The 21,964-nt window shown below is 35.4% G+C and overlaps 1 protein-coding gene across 1 annotated transcript in view; it reads right to left on the minus strand.

The window, feature by feature from the left end:
- Positions 1-21,964, minus strand: part of STXBP5 (syntaxin binding protein 5) — a 112,571-nt gene that overhangs the window by 10,240 nt on the left and 80,367 nt on the right. The window contains exons 19-23 of the mRNA XM_009646959.2: positions 21,796-21,947; positions 14,142-14,204; positions 10,488-10,547; positions 10,348-10,395; positions 3,163-3,213 (exon numbers count right to left, since the gene is read on the minus strand). Coding sequence (XP_009645254.2) covers positions 3,163-3,213; positions 10,348-10,395; positions 10,488-10,547; positions 14,142-14,204; positions 21,796-21,947 — 374 coding nt within the window. The remainder of the gene's footprint in view (positions 1-3,162; positions 3,214-10,347; positions 10,396-10,487; positions 10,548-14,141; positions 14,205-21,795; positions 21,948-21,964) is intronic.

Here is a 21,964-nt window from a genome sequence, read left to right on the forward strand (position 1 = left end):
TCAGATGTTGAAATCTTAAGTTTTCACATTTAAAAAAAAGTCCAAATCCAGAGTAAAACAACGAAGCAATTACTTGTTTTTATGATTCTTTTAATGACCACAACCTCTGAAGACACTTGTTTCTTCAGGCTTGAATATTTATTAAGTTAATGGTTTTTTGAACTCTAACATGGATTAATCAGTCTGAATATAATCACACGTTAACTGCAACAGGCATAAAATTAAACGTGCATTTGTTGAGTTGCATCTGGTTGAATATTTAAAGACCATGTGTACAAATTAGAATGAACAGGAAAAAACCCATAAAAATTAACTTGTCGGACAATACCGGCACTGTGGGGAGTGGATGTTCATTCAGGAAAGAGAACAGGGGTAAAGAGTGTGACCACACCAGTGCATACTATCCTGGAGTCCCGGGGGGGGGGGGGAATTCTCATATCTTACAGTTTGTTAATGGATTAGTTTCAGATGAAGAGGAAGGAACAACAGTGTAATGAGCCACTACACAGCACTTCATCAGAAGGATGAAAAAATGAGGCTCTTTTGAGCCACTAAGAGGATAGGAGCTAGTGGCAATGGTACCTTAATCATCTAGATTGCAACATTGAAAAACAATGGTATAATGCAGCCTAGAGTACGTTCAAGAAAACTTCTGGCTTATTAAGTGAAGGATAAATACAAAAGCACATACTTTAGAATTTGTTTTAGCTATTTAGGGAGGAAAAAAGGGTAGGTTAAAGATCTGAAGACAGAAAAGTAATTTGAAAGAATGAGATTGTGGAAGAGAAGGTTTCAAGAAGCCATGGAAAGAACAGAAAGATAATTATAAGGATAATGAACTTGGGGAGAAAGGCATTTCAGCTGTCTCCTAGAGCCAGTAGATATGGCCACATAAGTGACAAAAAACTACAAGCAAGCTGACAGTCTCTGAAGAACACTCTGCAAAAGCTATCCCGCTAGATAGAAGTAAAATAAATAAATAAGAATGTAATTGCCTAAGGAAGTTATTTACAGACCTGAAAACCTAGAATAATTTTACACAGAACAAAATGAGGCATCTGAGTGCAGATATCCACACGTGCACAAAGTCAGGCAAAACCAGTCAAAGGCTATTACAATTTGGAAGGTACAAACTATTTTATGAGTATACCAGAAGTGAGATGACAAAAAAATTCCCTTATTTCAGTAGAAAGAACAGCAAATATGAAATTAAGTAGAAAATGCTGAAACTTTCAGGATCAGAAAATACTGAAAGAATTTCATCACTCTCTTTTCTCCCGTCTTCATAAAAAATTGAAAACTTCTAAGGACTGTGGTGGTTTGACCCTGGCTGGACACCAGGGGCCCACCAAAGCCGCTCTATCACTCCCCTCTTTAACCAGACAGAGGAGAGAAAAGTAAATCAAAGGGCTCGTGGGTCGAGATAAGGACAGGGGGAGATCATTTGTCAGTTACCATCACGGGCAAAACAGACTCAAGTACTTATTGCTATCAAATAATTGGGAGTAAACCACCTTACAGTAGAATTAGAATGAATTGGATAATATTTAAGTACAAAGGTAGTCCAGTTTGAAAAGTACAACAGAATTCACCGTAAACTGAAATAATCTCTAAATCATTAGTAAAGGTAGTAAGGAAGAACAGACACAGATTGAAAAGAAATTTTTTTCTATTCTTTCATGCCAACAAGGCCAAGTTAAATCCCTCTATTTCTGGGCACAAGAGTTTTAGAAAGATGAGGAAAAATGCCAAGTCCAGAGGGGATTAACAAAAGCCATCTTAGATTTAGACAACAGAACCCCAAAAAGGTTCTGAACTTCGTAAAAAAATAATCTGCAAAAAATGAAGATTTGAAAAAATCTTCATTCAGAAATTCATTCAGAAAATGAGATACGGTGACAGCTTCCAACAGCATAAAAGATGGCTAACAAAAAGATAGGGAGCACTTGTTATCCCTGTTCATTGTGGAAAGGACAAGAAAAAGTTAATATGGAAGCAAGGAAGGCCGATTAAATAACAGGAAATTTGTCTAACTGACTACAAAACATTGGAACTTTGTCTGGGATTTTTCTAAAAACTTATTTATCAGTGCCTCATGAATAGATGAGAGGTTAAATTGTCAGCCATCTGGATCCTTGCCATAGCAATGGATTAAAGGATCTCTGAGGGTTCCTTCCAACTTCACATTTCTCTGAGTGGAGCAAGCTGTAATTGTATATTGTTAGTCAGGGTGGTCCAGCTCAGTTTCAGGATATCCCAGTGCCGTGGACTCTTCCCTTGCTGACAGCGGCAGTTGTCAAATACACAGTTGTGCAGCTGCCAGCCTGCTCCTGGTCTGTCTTCTGCTGGGGTTGTGGTAGCACCTCTGCCACAGGAGAGGGAGCCAGCTGCGGCAGGCAGAAGGCAGCTTCCACATTCAGGCTGCATCTACTGCTGTAGGTCTACAGCTCTCCAGCTCTCCCCCATCATCTTTAGAGAACAAGGTGGGGGAGCTGGATCAGATCTACAAGCTGGCAAAGTACTAAAAAAAAATAATAAATAAATCTATTCATCTGTATGCTGTTTTAGTTATGCAATAGAATGACATTTAGTACTACAGGCTTCACAGCTGAACTGCTTTGTATGTAAAAAGTTACTGTGCTTTTTCAAGAAAAATTAAATTCTCAGACTGGTCATCCATCCAAACAGCTGTAAATTATTTTCATTTAGAGAGAGTGGTCACAAGACAATTAAGATTTGTAAAACTACGTCCAACTATTTGTCAAGTGGACCTCAACATATCCTGTTATTCTTACGAGAGATTTCATTTTTCAATTTAAAACGTATCAGATGTTTCTAAAGAGGCAGCAATTTTCCTCAAATTACATGCTTATTCACACTTCTGCTATCACAGCACTACTGATGAAATGAGTGACAGATGCCTAAAAATTATGATGGAAGTGCAGTAAGGCATGCACAAGATTTACAGGTTTATGTTATGATGACATCAACGACATTTTGTGCCCAAGAGCCCTCCAAAAGAGTGGAATTAAAATTTTAGTTGTACACTTCAGATAAATGCAACAAAGTCACAATAGTTTACATAATTTAGGACTCCTCCTTCAACATACTCAGTCTGTAAAACAGTTTTAGTAAAAATAAAAATCAACTATGTAAACTTACCTAAATCAGGCTTTAACTCAGTTGGCAAACTTAGCTTCCTGGACATCTTTGCTGAAAAGTGAAGTATATCTTTTTTTTAAAAAGAATAAACATGATTCTGCTGGCCTTTATTTGCTTCTTCCCCAATATTTAATATATCATAGTTGATTACATTAATTGCAGTACTTAACAGGTTTTCTACTAAAGCAGAGCCTCAATTCCACAAGGGAGAGGTGCAAAGTAAAACATGGAAGATACCAAAATCCCCACATACAGCATTTTATGACTTTTGCCAAGCTCCATTTCTCCTCAGGCTTCAGGCAGAACTTGATCTACTGGTTGATTTTGCTTTGGCTCAACCTCAAGTTTTATCTCCTCAGGTGAGAGGACAGGATACAGACTCGTGGCTATTGCAAGAATGTGCACTGACTGAAGTTTAAATAAAGTTACCATCCCATCCCCTCATCTTCTGCCCTACTTGCTCATCAAGCCTGAGATATTTAAAATAGAGAAAAGATGAACTTTTAATAATGCTAAAATATTAATGCACATGTGTAGAAAGCTAGTCACCTGAGATGCAATCCACAACCTTAGAAGAATGAAGACACTGCAGAGAATAATTATAAAATCAGCAGCATACAAACACTCACAACATTCAAATAAAAGATAGTATAATTTTGATAACATTGCTGAAGTAAGAAGTAGCACTTGAACTCATCCCTGACTTGGAAAATTCTCTTTATAGGAATGTAAATCTTGTTGTCCGTTTAAAATGCAGTACAATATTAACAAATGCTGCTATAATAAAAGTCACTAGTAAACTAGCAGCTGTACATCCCTCTTCTATCTTTCTTCCAACAATTACTGGAGAAGGAATAATTTTGATGTAGCTTAACTACTAGACCAGGGCTAGACTCTGAATTTATTTCCCAGCCACATACTTGAATTTTGATATATCATTTAATTCTTCATTATCTTGCAAGGGTAATACTTCTCTACCTAAAGTAGATGTTGAGAATAGCTTCATAATTCTAGGAGTACCTTGTAATGGATACCAGTCATAAAGCAGCCTGAATCTTGCTGCGTCTCTCAGCTAAAAATGGAGTTAACTCATTCTAATTATCATTAAGAGAAATCATTCCATTTTCTACATATCCTGAAGAACAGCATGTGATTTAAAGTTACTTCTCCTTCAAAAAGTGAAATACCTCATTGTATCATCAATCATGCTCATCAATATTGCAAATGCTAGTTATCTGAATAGTTGAACAGTTTTATTCCTCTCATACATCATAAAAAAATTTGAGAGTAAGGCTCCAGAAATAATCTTCTCATTTCCTTCGTGCGTCAATGTTACAAAGTATGTCCTATTCAAATTAAATTGAAATTACTTACTCTTAGACTGAAATGCTAGTCACTTTAACTTATAGTGCAGGCTGAAACTGAAAAGGGCAGTCCAACCACATGTCTTCTACCCTCATCCTTGCATTGGCACTGGCATCTGCCTAGCTTAACAGGGAGGCCAAAACTCACCTAAAGGAAGTTTCTGCCAAGGGTCATTTTCAACAAAAAATCAACTCCTGTTTCAGATCAGAACTCAGCTACACAAACAGAAAACCATGGTACAAAACAGCACTAGTGACCAGGAGCCCATCTTTTTGCTGTCAGCTTGGGTTTACATCAGCTTGAAAAGAGACCATGAAACCTCAATCTGGACTTATGAATTACAAGATGGGCATTCCTCATAATAAGACTTGTTTTTTGTGATAGACATGTAAATCATAAAAGCTGAGATAACTGAACAAAAGCTCAAGTATAGACACAGAAAATAAATGTGAGTTATTTTTGGCTTTTCACAGCTTTTACTATGTGTGAATAGCAGCAATGATTAATTAACTTAGTCACTTTGAAGACCAGAGCAGTCACTTTTGGCTTTTCAAATAGAAATGTTTAACACAATTTTAACAACTTGGAGAAAACTGACAAAAAAAAAAAAAAAGATACTGGGTAACAGGTAATATAGCAGATAGTAACAAGTACAAGCAAGTGCATTGGATTCTAAGAGTCAATCCACAGTTTTAGCTTTTTGTTCCTTCACACAGCTGTGTGAACCAGGTTGATAAGGTAAAATAAATTTGTCAGACATCATTTTCTACTAACACTGAACTATGCCTCATTAATAGGACAAGAGGATACATGAATTGTTAAAAAGGATGTCATTGCTAGAAATCGTGAATTGATGTGCTATGCAAAATCCTCACATTTCAAAACATACATTAATGTGTCAGAAACCTCAATAATTCAAATGTAAATAGGAAACAAGAATCTATTTAAGTAACAGTAGTGCCATCTTGTGTTTAAAGAAAAAAGTGCCTAGAGATGCAGTAAGAAAATAGGAATATTTCACCAGCTAAGCTGTTTTTAACTAACATTACTTACTATAAAGAAACCAATGCTTGTATTCATATCTGGCTTAGGTTTTACCATAGTTTCAGAAAATTCAGTTTTGCTATGCCTCACATGAAAAACAGAAACTTGCTAGGCAACTTCTATGGCACAAAAGATATAAATCAGAGAAATTGAAGACAGGAAGGAGATTTACAGAGAACATGCTCAGTGTAAGGCTTTTTACCCCAGTTGTACGACAGGGCAAAGATGATGGTACTGCTCCTGCTGGGTGTGGCTGACCTCAAGTAGTAGCTGTCATATCAGAGTTTAATACCTCTCTTGGTGGTGGTGGTGGTTGCTGCAGCATTTACAGCCAAGACGACCCTTCTGTAGCAGGTATGAGACAAGGGGACAGAGACCGGGGAGCAGTTTTGCTCCTCCTGGCACCCTTCTGCTCAAGGCAACAATGACTATTTTGCCTGCGTTCAGACCTTCATTTAATACTCCTCTACATTAGAAAATCTAGAGTCATACACAGGCACACACACATTCTTTCTCTTGCTAATATATATAAATTAAATTGAGTATTGTCCAAAACCAACATTCAGGATTCTTGGAGATTTCTCATAGGCCAGGCTTGAGGAGGTAGGTGTTAAAATATGAAAGATTACCTTGGCATAGCAAGTTATATTTCAGCATAGCAGGCTCAACCAATTCAACAAAGAAAACCTGAAGGCTGAGACATGACTGAACTATCAATAGGAAGCTATGGCTTGAAAGTAATAGTTGCATTTTATTTGCAGTGGCTTATCCTGAGCTGATACTTTACAATGTATAGCACATCAGTTTGAAAGTTATAGAACGATTTCTCATCTGTTCTTTATTTAAGGAAACAATCATTATAATTTTTTTAAAGGGTTTAGACTTTAAAGGAGACACGTGTCTTGGTATTTTGACAGACAAGAGAACAGTTTACATAAAGCCTATTTCATTTAACGTTTCATGAGAAATAACTAAGTAGCTCAGAATTTGTTAGACATATCAAAGTTCCCAGATTATTCTGTATTTTACAACTACACAGAAGTAAAAGATTTACACTAACAATTTCAAGGTGCTTAAAGAATTGAATATTTTACTGGTGACAGTACAATAGAGAAATAGATTATCAATGCTGATAATCTTATTATATTATCTCAAATCTCTAGATTTGATAGAAGAATAAGACCATTTTACAAGAGAATGTAAGAAAAGATATACTTGATATATCCAAAATTAGATCAACTATTGAAAACACATTGGAAGAAACAGTCTAACTCTGGCATTAGGGCAAAAAAAGAACTTACTGTGAGCATCTTAATATTTGATTCCATTAAAACAGCATTAACAATCAGTGAATTTAGCACTGTTTGAAAAAGTTAGGTGTGCACTTAGAATGCAAGAAACGTGAGAAACCTCATGTCAATAGTAACAGCAGGGATTATAAAAGTTTGGAATTCAAGCTACTCTGCTTAGATCTGCCTAATAATATTGTTTGTATTTTTCTTTTAAATGTATCAACTACAGAAATTAAATAAAACCAATTTTCCTGAAAAGTATTTTACATGTAGCTTACTGGCACAGTTACGGAGGTCTTAAGAGTCTACAGTATTTTGCATGCACCTTTACTGAAGCTTCTACCAGAAATGGACATTACGATATCTCTTAACCTTCTGACGTAATATGTAGTTATATATTTAGTGGCATATATCTCTTCATGCTAAGTAATTAACTGACCAAAGTATGAGTAAAACAGCTTAAGATTTTGCTTCCACTGAAGCTGGATCACAACACCTTTCTATAAAAACGTCATGGCTTTAGAAAGTAAGTATTTCCTATCAATTCTTCTTCCTTCATCTACATTTGGTATGCTTCTCTCTACTACTTCACAGCACATTGTTTATACCTTCAAATACTTGCCATTCCTAAGAGAAATGGCTGGGTTTAATAGTGGCCCCCTATATTCTCTACGATTCTAGAAATGGTTAGTTAAACCAAGTATCTCCATATATCCAAGGTAATTGCAACTTTTCCAAAAGTTCATCTCTGATGCAAGTAAAAGGGAAGTGTGACCCAAAAGCAACATATTCACAATAGGTGTTTAACTTGAGTTACTATCCATTCCTTAGCATGGAACATTCACAACTGAGTATTTAGAAAAAAAACAGAAGACCAAACAATCTTAACAGCATTTATGGCAAAGCTGGAGTGTTGGTACATGAAGCATTTACATTTTGTTGCAGTCTTAGATGGTTTTTGATTCTTTAACAGAGCAAGAATCCTTGTCTGATACTGTCAATAATGATAGAAATCTGTAGAAATGAAGATGTCTCTACATAAGTTTCAATAAAGTGACTACATTGACAATGGCTTCATATTGCTTGTGTATTATGTTACCACCTTACAGCCCTATCACTGAAATGAAATTACTTCTCACTTTGCAAGCAGTATTCCCTTACTCACCGTTCCCATGTGACAAAAGACACAGGAGTGATATTAACAACAACTGAAATTATCAATGTAAGTAATTCTTATTCTCTTTTGCAATACATTTGACAGTTACATTTCACACACTGGCAAAGAATGGAAAGAACTTGAACTGATTGCACTATATGCCAGAGCAAAGAGCTATGACCATGCCACATATATCAAATTAATCCATGTGAACACAGCTGATGGTAAACAATTTGTTTCACACAACATGATGAAGTTAATGACAGGAAATGACATGTTTTACAAAATTCATTGTCCATTCACATTTAGTTGGCAATTCAATTCAAAACAATGAAAATGCAAACCCATGCAACTTAACACTGAAGAAGAGGTGTTTTACTTGTGTGGAAGAGCTTATATTCTAAGTTCAGAAAGAGTCATGCAGCGTAAACATGCCAGGTAAAGTATAGAAAACATGGCAGTGAAGAAAACATTCAGTGCATGGCATTGAACCACTCAAAACTTTAACAGAACGCAGATGAAATAATTAAGTGTCTTTAAACTTCCAATAAACTGTGCAAGTTACACAAATTACAGTATGGGCTGACTGGGAGACACTTATGAATCACAGGTCAAATGCATTATTGTCTCAATTAACTCTGCATTTAACTCACACCCTGAAGAATGCATGTCTTGTAAATAAATGTTTTGCTTTTTTAGCTGTGCAAAATATTCATGATATTTTCAGTAGAAAGGCTTCAAGCTGAAACAGATGTCAACAGTTCTACAGAATTGTCATTAGCATGTTTTATTAATACTGTAACATTACTCTTTAAAGAAGTGAAAAAATATAATGAAGTCACACTCAAACATACAATGCACAAGATCAGCTATCTTAAGTTCAGAAGAGACAGCTTTGGGACAAAAGGGAGGCATTGCCTCATCAACAGGCATTAACATAACACGCACAAGTTTAAATGTTGTTTTTCCCATTAGAAGAACTGAACGTAAGTTTCTAGTTAGCCTGAATTTCCTTTAGGAGAACATAATCAATACTCATGTAAATGATATTCCTTTTTTTTTTTTAATTACAGATAAATGACATAATATATTATTGACAGCCATTTGCTTTCTTAAATTACATTCAGGCTTCCACTGTCTCAGAACTGATCTTCCCTAACACTTCTGTTATCACTGCAAGAAGGGCTGGACATAGTGCTGAGCAAAGGGCATATTCTTGCTCTTCCTCATTCTGTACCTCAGATTCCAAAGATGACTACATCATACTCATATTTATCTCACTGAATTTTGAATGACTCTTCTTCTCAATTACTGAGTTCCAATAAAAGGGATTAATGTTTTAGGATAGAAGTTAAATTGCCAAACAGCAAATCAAAGGGAGACTACAGGAAAAGAAATCTCTTCCTCCCTAGTCTTAACCTATAATTCAACACAACCTAGGAAATACTACTTTAGCAAACAGTTTTACTATACAAAGTAGTTTCAACCTTTTGATCTGACTACGGAGATAAAACGAAATCCTCCTACAATGATATACTAATGTACTAAACAAAACCAAAATGAACCATTAACACTGTGATTCTGAAATGAAAATAACCACACCCCAGTCAAGGAAGAAGAGTCCCTTTCCCAAAATTAAATCACACAGTCTCTTGCCTTCATTTACTTTAATGACCCAGTTGTCAGAAGCAGAGTTAATTTCCATTCCAATCACAAAAGGGTTCAATCTACCTGCATACAACATATTCCAAGGAAATTTTGTTGCCAAATTAAGACACAAGTCTGGAGCTGGTAGGGTACTGTGTCACTGTTGGATGCAGAAAAGTAAATACAGTTCTGGAACAGTAATGAGGTGTACTTATGTATATATATGACCAAGTCCTCTTCCAGATGATTAAATGAAAAAATGATACTACCTCTATCTTGACCATAGTCATATGGAAATCTGACCACATGGCTATGAATGCAACACAAAAAGAAATTAAATCAGCCACATGTTCTCAAAGAGAGTGTACCTTAGAGTAAGTACTGGAATAATGTTGTGACTTGCATAGACTGAACTCTTAGTACAGATTAGAATTTCACCCATCCAGAAAATAGAGAAATGCAATTGTAAAATCAGAGAATTTAAACCACCAACATCCTTGATTTTTTAAAAAATTGTGCCCAGTGTATTTAGTACAGAAGCGGCCCATAGAATTACCAATTAGCATAAAGAATGAAAAATTAATAATTTAATGCATTGAAATTTGAATTTTATTTTGTTTTTTGCTGCTGGGTTAGTAAGGCACTGTATTAGGGACAGAGTAGAATTTTTCTAGTTCCTACCTATGTCATTGGCTACCATCTTGGAAAACTTTCTGCTTTTGGTCTTCACTGTAAATAATATTTTAATAAAAAAGATCAATCTAAGCATATCAAAGGATGAACTGGAGAAAAAAAGACTATAAAAAAGAAAAATACTGTACCCTTTTCTATAAAATTATTCATTTTTTGATCATCATCAGAATTGTTTGGTGAACCAGAACCTATGAGTGAAGACAGAATGAAATGGATATACAAATATATATCTGACACAAACCCAATGTATTAATACAAGCTTTGAGTTTAAGATACAAAGATGTATTAAAATATCAAATACTGATATGGTATTGTCTGTAGCCATACTAGATACTATAAAGTTCAAATTATTTTGGTATGTCAGGAATTCTACCATAATGAGATTAATCACAAATTATAATGCAGGGTACAGTGTTGTACAGTGCTGCAAGTTTACTGTTAGAAATATTTCTCTCATTAAATAGAATGTTTACATTGAATAACTAGATTACGGTCCTAATCATGGTTCCAGACACAAAGATTAACCTAAATTATGATTCACAGAACACTGCCATAACAAACTCAAGTTTTGAAAATCTGTTTGTGGGTTGGGGTGGTCTATTCTGCAGACAACTTGGAGCCAGTGCGTCCACCTGGGATTTTTCTGAATCCCTAATACTGAAAGACCAGTGGTGGCTATAGGCCACAATTTGAGGCTTACTGTTGTAATGAAATTAAAACATAGTACAACTAAAAATGCCAAATTTAATTGGATTTTATATGGTGGAAGTGTAAAATAAGAAAAGAATGCAAACATTTTTACACTCACAAACACAAAAACTTGACAGTTTCCAATGCTATACAGTGTTTTATGGGTCAGATAAGCACCCCCAGAGCCTGAGCTTATTACCATTTAACTTATACATAAGAAGTAGGAGGTAAAGTTATTATTTCTCTTGCATTTTCACAGTATTTCTGTAGCTCTTTGTTATTAAAACTCTAGGATACTCTTCTAACTTGCATAGGCAGGTAGACCCTTTCACAGTCCTCTCAACTGTATAACCACCCACTTGAGGAATTCTAACGGAAGTTAGCTTCCACTTCTCTTCACCTGGCCATGGAAAGGCGGAAAAAGTGGAAGACTGAGATCACTTGAGCAAATGTGAACTTCAGCCCAAACAGTGGCTGGTCTGTTTTACAGATCACATTGTAACAGCCGAAGTCAGTAATGCACTCAATTGTGAAACCCATCCTCCGGTTTTAAAGCTAGTAACAAGCAAACTTTTTATGCTAGTGTGTTTCCCTCTAAAGTAGAGAGCCTCTAGACTGGAAAAAGTTCATTTAAATCTGGCCTCTGTCCTGTATCTCAAGCTCAAGCTAATACTGTGCAGCTGATTTCTCCCAAATGTCCTCTCTTACCTCTCTGAAAACGGAATGCCATTTTCAAGCTTCTTTCCAGTCTTGTGCTCTTGCCCAAGAAAAGATACACATCTTAAACCAAACCTAAGGGACTGCAGCTCTTCTCTCTTCACAAACATCACCAAATGATTTCCATATCAGGGAGGTGCCTCCCTTCCGAGTACCTTTCTCAAAGGAAAACTGGAGAAGCCTGCCATGAACCTTAGCTCATTCACCAAGAGCTGGGAGGAGAGGACAGAACTGAGGGAAGTGAGACACAGTGCAACCTTGCTACCTCAAGATTCTGTTTTACAGAGGAATGCAACAGTGGCTTTCCCCCTCTGTCTTTTGTCCATTTGCCATTTTTGGTACTTTAGGCTTACTTCTCTTCAGGTGTGTACACCTGAAGACATTATATACTCTCTTCACAGAATACTCAGCTCTCCAAACTTCTAGATTTTGTTCTAATATGAACTAACTTTGAAATAGTCTTCTCAGATAGTCAACTCATAAATTGGAGATTGATTTCCACCTCTGCAGGATTAGGTATTTCCCCCAGTTGTGCCTCCTTTCAGAACATTTGAATCCATCTATTCTAAATTGCCTTGTTTTTTGATCCTCTTAAAGAAATACACAAGTTGCATTAATTCTTAACCTACTTCAGCTAACAACTCAGGAGGAAGGGAGGGAGAAAAGTAAACAGAGAGGGAGGGGAGGCAAATTGTTAAGTTTAGGGTTTTTCCATATAAACCTTGATTTTCATCTTGGGGCTAGTTAGTGGAAATAGTGAATTGAATTTTACCCTACTTCAAGTCCAAATTATGAAAGAAACCCTCTAATTCAAATTAAATAGTGTTTTATGTTTTAGCAGTACCAGTTGGAAGTGGATTCAGCTGGCATTTGAGTGATGCTCAAGCAAGGGGGAAAAAAAGGATAGATTAAGGGTTACAATTCATTAGCTGTTTGTTGTACATATTTTATAGCAGTCTGTCAGTAACTAGACTTAGCATGGACTCTTTAAGTGGCTCAAATTCAAATACCTTAGGTAAGAATTATCATTAGCGTCCTCAACCTTGACAGAGAAAGTGATTTACTGGAACTGCAGCACTGCACAGAAAGCTATTTACAGATGTTGGTCTTTATATTTAAAAATGAAATAGGGAAGATGCACTTATTCTAAACACCATAAAAATGCTTGCATTAAAAATGATTCTGAAGTTGACAACTTCAACATGCCAGTACTTAGCATTACACAGGTTTGTCATGAAATCATATTTAGTTAAGACTTTTAAATTAAAATTTCAAACCAAATTTTGTATTCATTATAAATAAATCTCATTTACTCTAAGAAAGGGTTAGCAAAAAAGAAAAATGACATTGATCTAGATGAGTTTTGCACAATTTAAAATTAACATCAAAGACAGCAGTTGTCAAAGCAGAAATTAAAACTTATGTTAAAATGTCTACTAGAGCTACAAACAGGATATTTGATTTGTTATGCTTTCAACTTAGCTTTGAAAGTTAGATGCTACAATAGAAAACGAATCTATCTTTAGATTCCTATATTGATTACCATTTTGCACTACATTGCAAAGAGTGCACATAATACTTTAGGTGCTTGAGTAAACCTGCAATTTTATCCTTTACTCCAACTTTTGAGTACAGCTTTGAATGAAACAGATAAAGTGACCTATTCCTTTCCAAGTTTTCTTAGAGTAATGGTGAAGATAAGCAACAAATTTTTAGCTACTACATGAAATATTCACCTTGAATACTATATATTGATGTGCACTATTAAGTATTTACATAGCTATAGCCTCAACTAGCCAATACTAAAAACACAATACTAGATAGTATTACATACTGCTGAAGCTTCAATTTATAATATTCACATACAGTAGTGGCAACTGAAAAAAAAAGGGGGGGGAGGGGGAAAGTGTTAAGTAGAGAACTCCTACTTTGTAAGGATGAAGGCTTCTGAAGACCTCCGATTCCAAACAAAAATAGTAATTTACCACTTATGAGGAAGCAGAACTAGCTCTTTTTACAGAAATAATCTTTAGCACTTTTGAGCACTCTGAAACACAATCATCACATGAAGTATTACAGGAATTTGTGCATCTCTTATCAATGTTTCAAAATTCCATTGTCCAGTACATTCCCTGAAGCATAAATATTTCAGATTATCTCTCTCTTCACTCATCTTTGTGACATATTCCTACCACATATCAGATCAGCCTCGCTTTAAAAATGCAGTTGTGCAATGCAGCAAAATTTATGACAGCTCAAATGGTTTGTGAGAAGACAACAGGTTTTATATAATTACTTAACTGGTAAACATTGACTTAAAGCATGCCATCTTCTGGTCAAAGAAGCAGCTGAAGATCAGAGAAAGTTATGCTTACCTGAAGTGGGTGATTTACAGCGATCTTCTGGCACCACTGTACCTTCATTAATATCACAAAGACCTGCTGGAGCAAAAAAAATGGTGTATAATAAATACAGCTGCTATTTTATCCTTTCTTCCACTGCAGTTAGGAACTTCACTTCTTATTAGCTACAAATGAGCCAGTTGTGATAGCATTTCTTTTACATATTACTTTTTTTTTTCATTTGAACATTACCCACAGTGACTGTAGAGCCACTTCTTCCTACTAAAATTTTCTTTACAAAACACGCTTCCTCATTAAATTTCAGTAAAAACACCATATTTTCAGCAAGTCAGATTTATCAGAACAGTTAATTATTTACATGCTATAGATATAAGTTAAGTACAAATATAATTTCAGTTTTGAAAAAATCCTAGAGTTATATTAAAAATGTAATTGCAGAAGGAAGTCAGACGAAAGAGAATCTTGAAGATTACAACCATGTTTGCAGTATGATGTGTAAAACTACAGTGCCTATTACAGTCTTACGCTTTGTATTTGCTGCTGCATTGCCAAGTTTGTTTTCCAGCAAAATACCTTATTGGTGTCACTTACAGAATTTAGGTTCCAGGGTGCTTATGAAAGTGTTCATCCTTGTATGAAGGCATTTCACTAAATTCTTACATTGTCAAATCTGATCATTTGAATAACTGCAATGTGTTAATACTTAGAAGATCATTCCTTCCATTTCAGTGAAGGAAATAAAGCATAGGAGTCCATGGTCAGATGCTAAAGATGGAAGTTGCCTCATAAGGGTCCTAACTATTATTCCGTAGCACTAACTAGAAGCATACAAGGAACTTTTCTATTTTGCTTTTTGACAAGAAATTGCTGTCAAGACTGCCCACTATTAAGAAAAGTGAATTTTATTGATGTTTTAAGGCTAGTAATGCATCTTTGGGTTTATATAATGAAGTTTTCCTTCAAAAATTTCATGAGGTGATACTAATGCAAACAAGCATGTAAAACTTAACAGTAATAGTTAAGAATTATTTTTTAAAATGGAAGAGGTTTGCATAAACACAAATATTTTAAAAATATTGAAAAAGCTTGTCAAAAGTCAAAAAGCTTGAGAGGCGTAATGGTAATGGCTAAGGCAACAAGGGCTTGCACATGCAAGGCCTGTCTACACAGCTGTATTCTACACATTCACTAGTGCACCTGTACATATTTGTTAACGGACGACAAAAAAAAAATACAGAAACAGTACTACTTTTCTATCAAAGCTTTAGAATTTCCAAATACTGAAACAGAAGTTAATTATTTCACGGAAAAAGGGTCTCTTGAAATATTGTATTAATGTGGAACACATTAAAAGTATGTTGCATTCACATACAGTTTCATTTATGCAAAGCAGTCTTTTTTAAAATCATAAAGAGCATGTACAGCTTGAACCTCAACACTCAGTGACTAGGACTGATGCGAAATTGTCAAGTGACTGTACGGCTTGGTTAAGCCTACACTTAACAACAGCCCAGGAACTGATTTCAATTCTAAAATGCGTGGTGAAATCCCAGGTGGAAGCTATAACTTTCCACCACCCACGAGAAAGTAAAAAAGCAATTTATTTATTTATCTATCCATCACTAAATCAATGATCACTATGGGATAATCGTGCTACATATTCTCTAACAAAGTGTGATTTGACCTCTGAAAGCACCGGAGTTTTAAACACATATGGGAGTCTGAATGTTTTGTAGTAGACAGGGCTGTGTAAAAAGGTTTTTCAAAAATCCAGTTGTTACTGCTCTCCCAACAAGCAATACAAGTTTTAGACAGTAGCAGTGCTGGGAGGACAAACCTGAACTGTGCTTGTAGAAATAGTTGTATTTCTAGATCATGCTCCTTTGGGAACCAAACTGTATTAATCCAAACGCGCAGTTCAAGAACTTAAAGAATTAAAATATTTACAGGAAAGGGGAAGTTATCTTCATAGAAGAGTTTAAATTCTCACACTAGTTTTCCTACGAAAATTGAAATCCTGCATTGACAGGAATAGTCTTTAGCCAAGAATGAAGTCATACACCTGCACGCTTGATTTCTTTGTAAGAAGCCTTGAGGCTACAATTTGATTAATAAACAACTTAATGAATAACTCTTATCAATCAGTACAACAGAAAGCCCCCAAAACATTCTCTCATCATAAACCTATACACCTATGCATTAGGTAACATTTATCCCACCAAAAAGTGTGCATTATGGCAATCATTACAGCACATAAACCTTGGAAATCTAAGCATAGCCATCACTGCTATTGTGTAACAGCAAAGGGGGAATAGGCATAGATAAAAAGTAATTTCATCTATGACTGTATTATTAATTAAACTAAGCAGAGAGTAACAAGAATGATCCAGATTAAGCCTGTGAACTACGAGGGTCTGTCCATGACCAACAAGAAGAAGAAATGGGTGTAACAACCCTTACTGCTATTTGTGAACTATGAGGGTCTGTCCATGACCAACAAGAAGAAATGGGTGTAACAACCCTTACTGCTATTTGTCTCAAAACCCCAGGTACCCTGATAGAAGCAGGGTGCGCACTGGCAGTAAGACAGCTCTCCTGGAAAAGCTGTCTGGTTTCAGGCTTACAGCATATGTGCTAATTGCTATGGATCATAAAAGCAAATTGATCCAAGGTTTTCCATTTCAGAACTGCAGAGACTACAACCTGAGTAGATCACAAATATATAGAAAAGTAACCTTCTAATAAGCTTTTAGCTTATCTCTCTGAAGTCTAGCAGCAAGAAGCTTGAAAACTACCCAAAAATTAGTTTAAAAAAATCAACTAGTGTTACTAAAGACACAGAAGTTACCATGTTGCATTAAAAACTCCCTAGAATTACAGCTGAAATTAACTTAGGTATAAAGTAAGTTTCATGACACATTTGTCAGTTCTTCACATAAGCTTTATGCAGATATATCTCTGAAGAAACTACAACTTAACAGGAAAGCAGCCTAACCAAAAAATTTCAACTAGAACTAGCTTGATACAATGATATAGAAGTTAGAACTGAAAACAGTTAACCTGAAAAATGAAGTAAAAAAAAAAAATCCCCAAACCCTATCAAACTTTGTGATTCAGCTCTGGACTTGGTTTAGCCACAGCTGATGTTGGTCTGGTTTAGTTAGCATTTAAGTTAAAAACTCAAGCAGAGTTCACATTCAGATCCAGTGCAAGGAGAAAGGAGACAGGGGAAACAACTAGAATAAGCAACCCCACACAATTCTAGGCATGTATTTTCTTCATGTTTGATTCAACCCCAGTTCTGAAACACTTGCAGATTACATTCAAAAAAGACTTTTTAATGTATAATAAAAATTTTTAAAAAGTCACATGCATGCAAGAACTGCTTCTATTTTGTCAGAATCCTAAACTTCCTCTAGCAGAACTAATTAGTTCTAACTTATAAAAAGTTGTATTATATTGTACTAGTTGATAAGTCACATAAAACCTTATAACTCCCACCAATAGTAAGTTGCAAAAGAGTTAAGATTGGTGTCCTATGGGAACTTAATTATGTAACTAAGCAAGGAAAAAATAATAGCTGTCCATAAGTTTTGGTGTTTAGTCATAAAATCATGATTTGTTTGATAATTTAGTACCAATATTTCCTTTCTTCTTAATAGCTCCTGTCATATTTAGCAAACAGTATATCAAACAAAGGTCTCTAAACAGTGTCAGGCTCCACTGTATAGAGTTTTCATCACACTATAAAGCTTTTACTTACACATGTTGTGTCTTTTGGCACATGGCCAAAGTTGGTTTTCCACCCCTCCAACCCCCCAATATGACCTGAAGTCAAAGGTTGACTTTGTTTTTATCCTTGACAAGCACCTGATGACACTGTCTAGCAGGCCTTCACAGAACTCATATACTGCATGCTTCACGAACTATAAATTGCCACCCAAAACATGTGAGTAATATACCTGGTATGAATCACTGATAAATTCCAAAACACGGGAGCTTGTATCTGTTGAGCTAGCCTGTCTACAGTCTAGCTAGTGTAGAGAGCCTTTTCTCTAAATAGATGCTGCTTTAAGACGGGAATCTGAATTTCTTTTCCGAGTAGAAAAAATGACAGAAAAATACATCATATTCTTGCAATACAAGTGAAGGGAAAAATCTCGCATTTTTTAAAAAGTCGTGTTAGATTTTCAATTGGCTGACTCAGGACATGCCATTTACTAAGTTATAAATATGTAGGCAAATACTGATTGTCTATGAAATACACATTTTATTCTGGAAGTTAATAAGGAAGGACCAATTCTTGCTGTGTTTTTTGGGCAATATCTATGGAAGTGGTTGAGTAACAGGGAATGATGTTTTCCTACTCCCCTCTATACTGAAATAATTTAATTTTTGGTTCTCCAATCTTGGGATACAATGTACAATAACAGTATGCTGCTCTGTTGCATGCTGTCTGAACCTGAACTTAATGTAACTAATTAAGAGCTTGTCTGAATGCATGCACAAGCTAGCACGTGGGGTTTTTTTAATGCATTGTTATTGTCTCAGAGAATGGAAAAATATACTGAGTTTCTCTAAAACAACCACATTAAATACACAAGCACTTTTTCTAGGAAGATTTTGAAACTAAGTACTAATACTCCCTGAAGGTTATTAGTGCTGTACAGTAGTGGAAAATGTCTTATTCATAGAAAAATAGATTTAGAAGTATTAAGATACAAATGTTGTGAAGATAAAGAATTCAAAGGCATATCTTTCAAAACAAAACCAAGGAAGTGTAAGTTCCTTGCATCTCTGAAGACACTAAACATGGATATTGATGTTCAAGAAAGGGAGAATCAAAATCCAAAAGTTTTCTAACTCTTATAGTTCCAATACTATAAGGATAGTTCTTTAATGTAACAGACTTATTTGTGGAAAATTACACTGCAATAATGCTTTATTATTTAAATTATTGAAATCTTGGCAACACATACATTGAAAGAACTACAAATAATAAGAAATACTAAATAATAACTCTAGAGAAATTATTTTCATTTTTTAAAAAGGCTGTAGCTCCAGCTACAGATACTGGGAGGATGGTGGGGGGAAAAGGAAAGGGGAAGAGAATTAACTACATGGTTAAGAAATTAACTCTTTTGTACAAAACCTGTTTTAACTTATTCCTAAATTAAATAGCCCGGGTAAATTCAGCTTTACAATTCTTGGCTTCAGAAACCAGGTTTGGAACTTCTGCCCACCTTTTGCTTCCCTTCACAATAATAAATCAGTGGCAAATCCTGGTTTTCAGTTCTGTATCATCTTAAGGTGGAGGCATTTCTTTTACGCCTAGCTTTCTCCCTTGGCAGTAGAGGATGGAAGACTATACAGAAAGCACTATTTGACTATTGAGCCTACCCTCTCTGAAATGTATTTCTCTTTTCTTGTTCGGGAAAAAAAAAAAAGAAGAACTAACAGAATTGGACCACAATCTCAAGTCGTTTTTTTAAACTCTAGGTCATTCTTCGCTTAACTTAGTTTTATTCTACTCTCCTTCATGAAAAAAATGGGGTGAGATTACCTACCTCTGCCCAAGGGCTGGAGAAAACTAGCATCCTAAGGAAAGGAACAATGTTATGCTTTTAAAAATCAGCTTTATGTTCTCCAAATTCTTAGTTGCTGTGAATGACTCGGTCAGAGAAGCCCTCGGATAAATCATGGTTCTGATGGGCTACCTCCTCGCATATGTGCCTGAACTTCAAAACTGCTTGGAAACCCCACAGGGCTGTGCAGTACACAGAAACCTCCACTCTTAATCCCTATGAACATCATCTTTGTAGAAGTAAATTTTCATTTTTAATAGACAAATCACTGTCTTTTACAACATTAAATATTAGTATTATTAATAATAACAATCTAACACTAGGAGTTGTGAAGCTTTTTCTTCTAGAAAGGGGACCAAGCAAGGGAAGCTTCTAGCCTCAGATCTCAAAACAACACCAAGTTTGGTGAGTACGATCTTAGGTCTGTAGGCATCAGTAACTTCTGATATAAGCTCTCCTTTTGATTTTGATATTTATTTATCTAAAACCCCCAAAATACAGAGACTATTATGATTGGTTTTTTTCCTTCAAGTTTCCTTTAAAGATGCCATGAACAAGAAAAATGACAAAAGCACGATGGATTAAAAATGAGTTTCTAAAATTAAAACAATTACTTAAAATAGACTAACAAAAATATTTATGGTGAGTGAACAAGTCAAAAAAGTCAAATTCAGATGTTCAAAAATATTTTATTGCCATGAGATGACTTACTTATATAAGAGGTGCGAAGCTTTTTCACAGACTCTGAATATAAGTTAGAAAGGCCGCACATGCAAGAAGCCACAGTCAGCATACCTTCATGAAGCAATGAGAAAAGGAAAGACGGAGACACTAACAGTACATTTGAGACACAAAAGCCAGCAGAATAACTTGTATAACCAGGTTTCTAAAATGCTCTTGCCATGCAGATTGTTAGTATTAACATGTAAGATGAAAAAATATATGACGTCATGTAGCTTATATTCACAAGCAAAAAGGACTTCATCCATGAACATCTTAGAGACACGCTTGTAACTCAGAGTTATGCAGATCCAATACATTAAAATAACAATAGCCAAGAAAACAAAGGAAGTAATGTTTAACATTGCCCAAAGCAGTTTATAATCTAAATGCATGAAGCAGAATTTAAGCCCTTTACTCGCAAGAAGAATTAACACAGTCAACCAGTAAAGTTATTTCTTTCTCTCTTAAAAAGTAAGGTTTTTAATAAAGTTTTTATTTATTGGAAGAAAATATTTTATCTGACAGGATACCAGCGGTGTATGTTCTGCTCTACGTTAGTGATTTTTAGACCAGTTTCCCCAGTTTAAATAAGCTGACTGGTGCTAACTGGAACTTTCTCAAACCAATGATTTACTAAAATACATCTTAGAGCATCCATTTCGATTTGAACAAAATATTACGCAAAAAACTTACCTGGGTCTCAGAATAAAGCAACCAACACTAGAGCATGAAGCAGTTTTTTTGAACAGTTTATTTCCTATTGAAAAATAATGATTTGGGGCAGCAGTAACATTGTTTATCATTCTGTCTTTAGCCATTTTCCAAATTAACTTCAAAGTATCCACTACATAACAAGGAGGAGAAAGTAATTTAAAAATACAAAATTTTCCTTTTGGCAATAGCCAAAGAATCCCAACAGATACACCAGCTATCTGCAAACACTAATGGCTTTATACAAGCATGCGATATGGGTACTAGGCTTATCAGAAATACTAGGATGCTTCTACTTCTTCACCCTGTGTTATTAAGTTAAAAGCTTGTAAACTGCATAAATCCATTGCACCTTTACGCTTATATCTATTTACACAGATAGTGTTTTCCCATCTGGTTTTTCTTTAAACATACATTATACTGAAAAATAAGTAATGACATCAAGCATCAGTAGGTTCTGCTAAACAACAGTTTTGAAGAAAACATGAAGTAACAAACCTGCAATAGTGACATTAGGGACAGATCAGGAAGAAAGGATGAAACCACAGTGGAGAAAAGTATGCTTGTATTCAAAGAATATACACTAACAGCCCAGATAAGCTCAGAAGAAAGGCACAATTGGTTAAAACAAGTTTTGAGTTACTCACCTCCAGACGGTTGCCGAGTTTTTCGGGGAGATCGTGGCTCCCTGCGATAAGGATCGTTGGAGCCATACAGTTCTATAGTGCCTAGATTCAAGAGCACTGTCTTCTGGAGGTAATCAACCATGGCAATACCATTACAGTTTCCAAAAACTACTCTGGAAAAAGAAGTGGA

Source organism: Egretta garzetta, unplaced genomic scaffold, assembly GCF_000687185.1.
Source record: "Egretta garzetta isolate BGI_Z169 unplaced genomic scaffold, ASM68718v1 scaffold139, whole genome shotgun sequence".
NCBI lineage: Eukaryota > Metazoa > Chordata > Aves > Pelecaniformes > Ardeidae > Egretta > Egretta garzetta.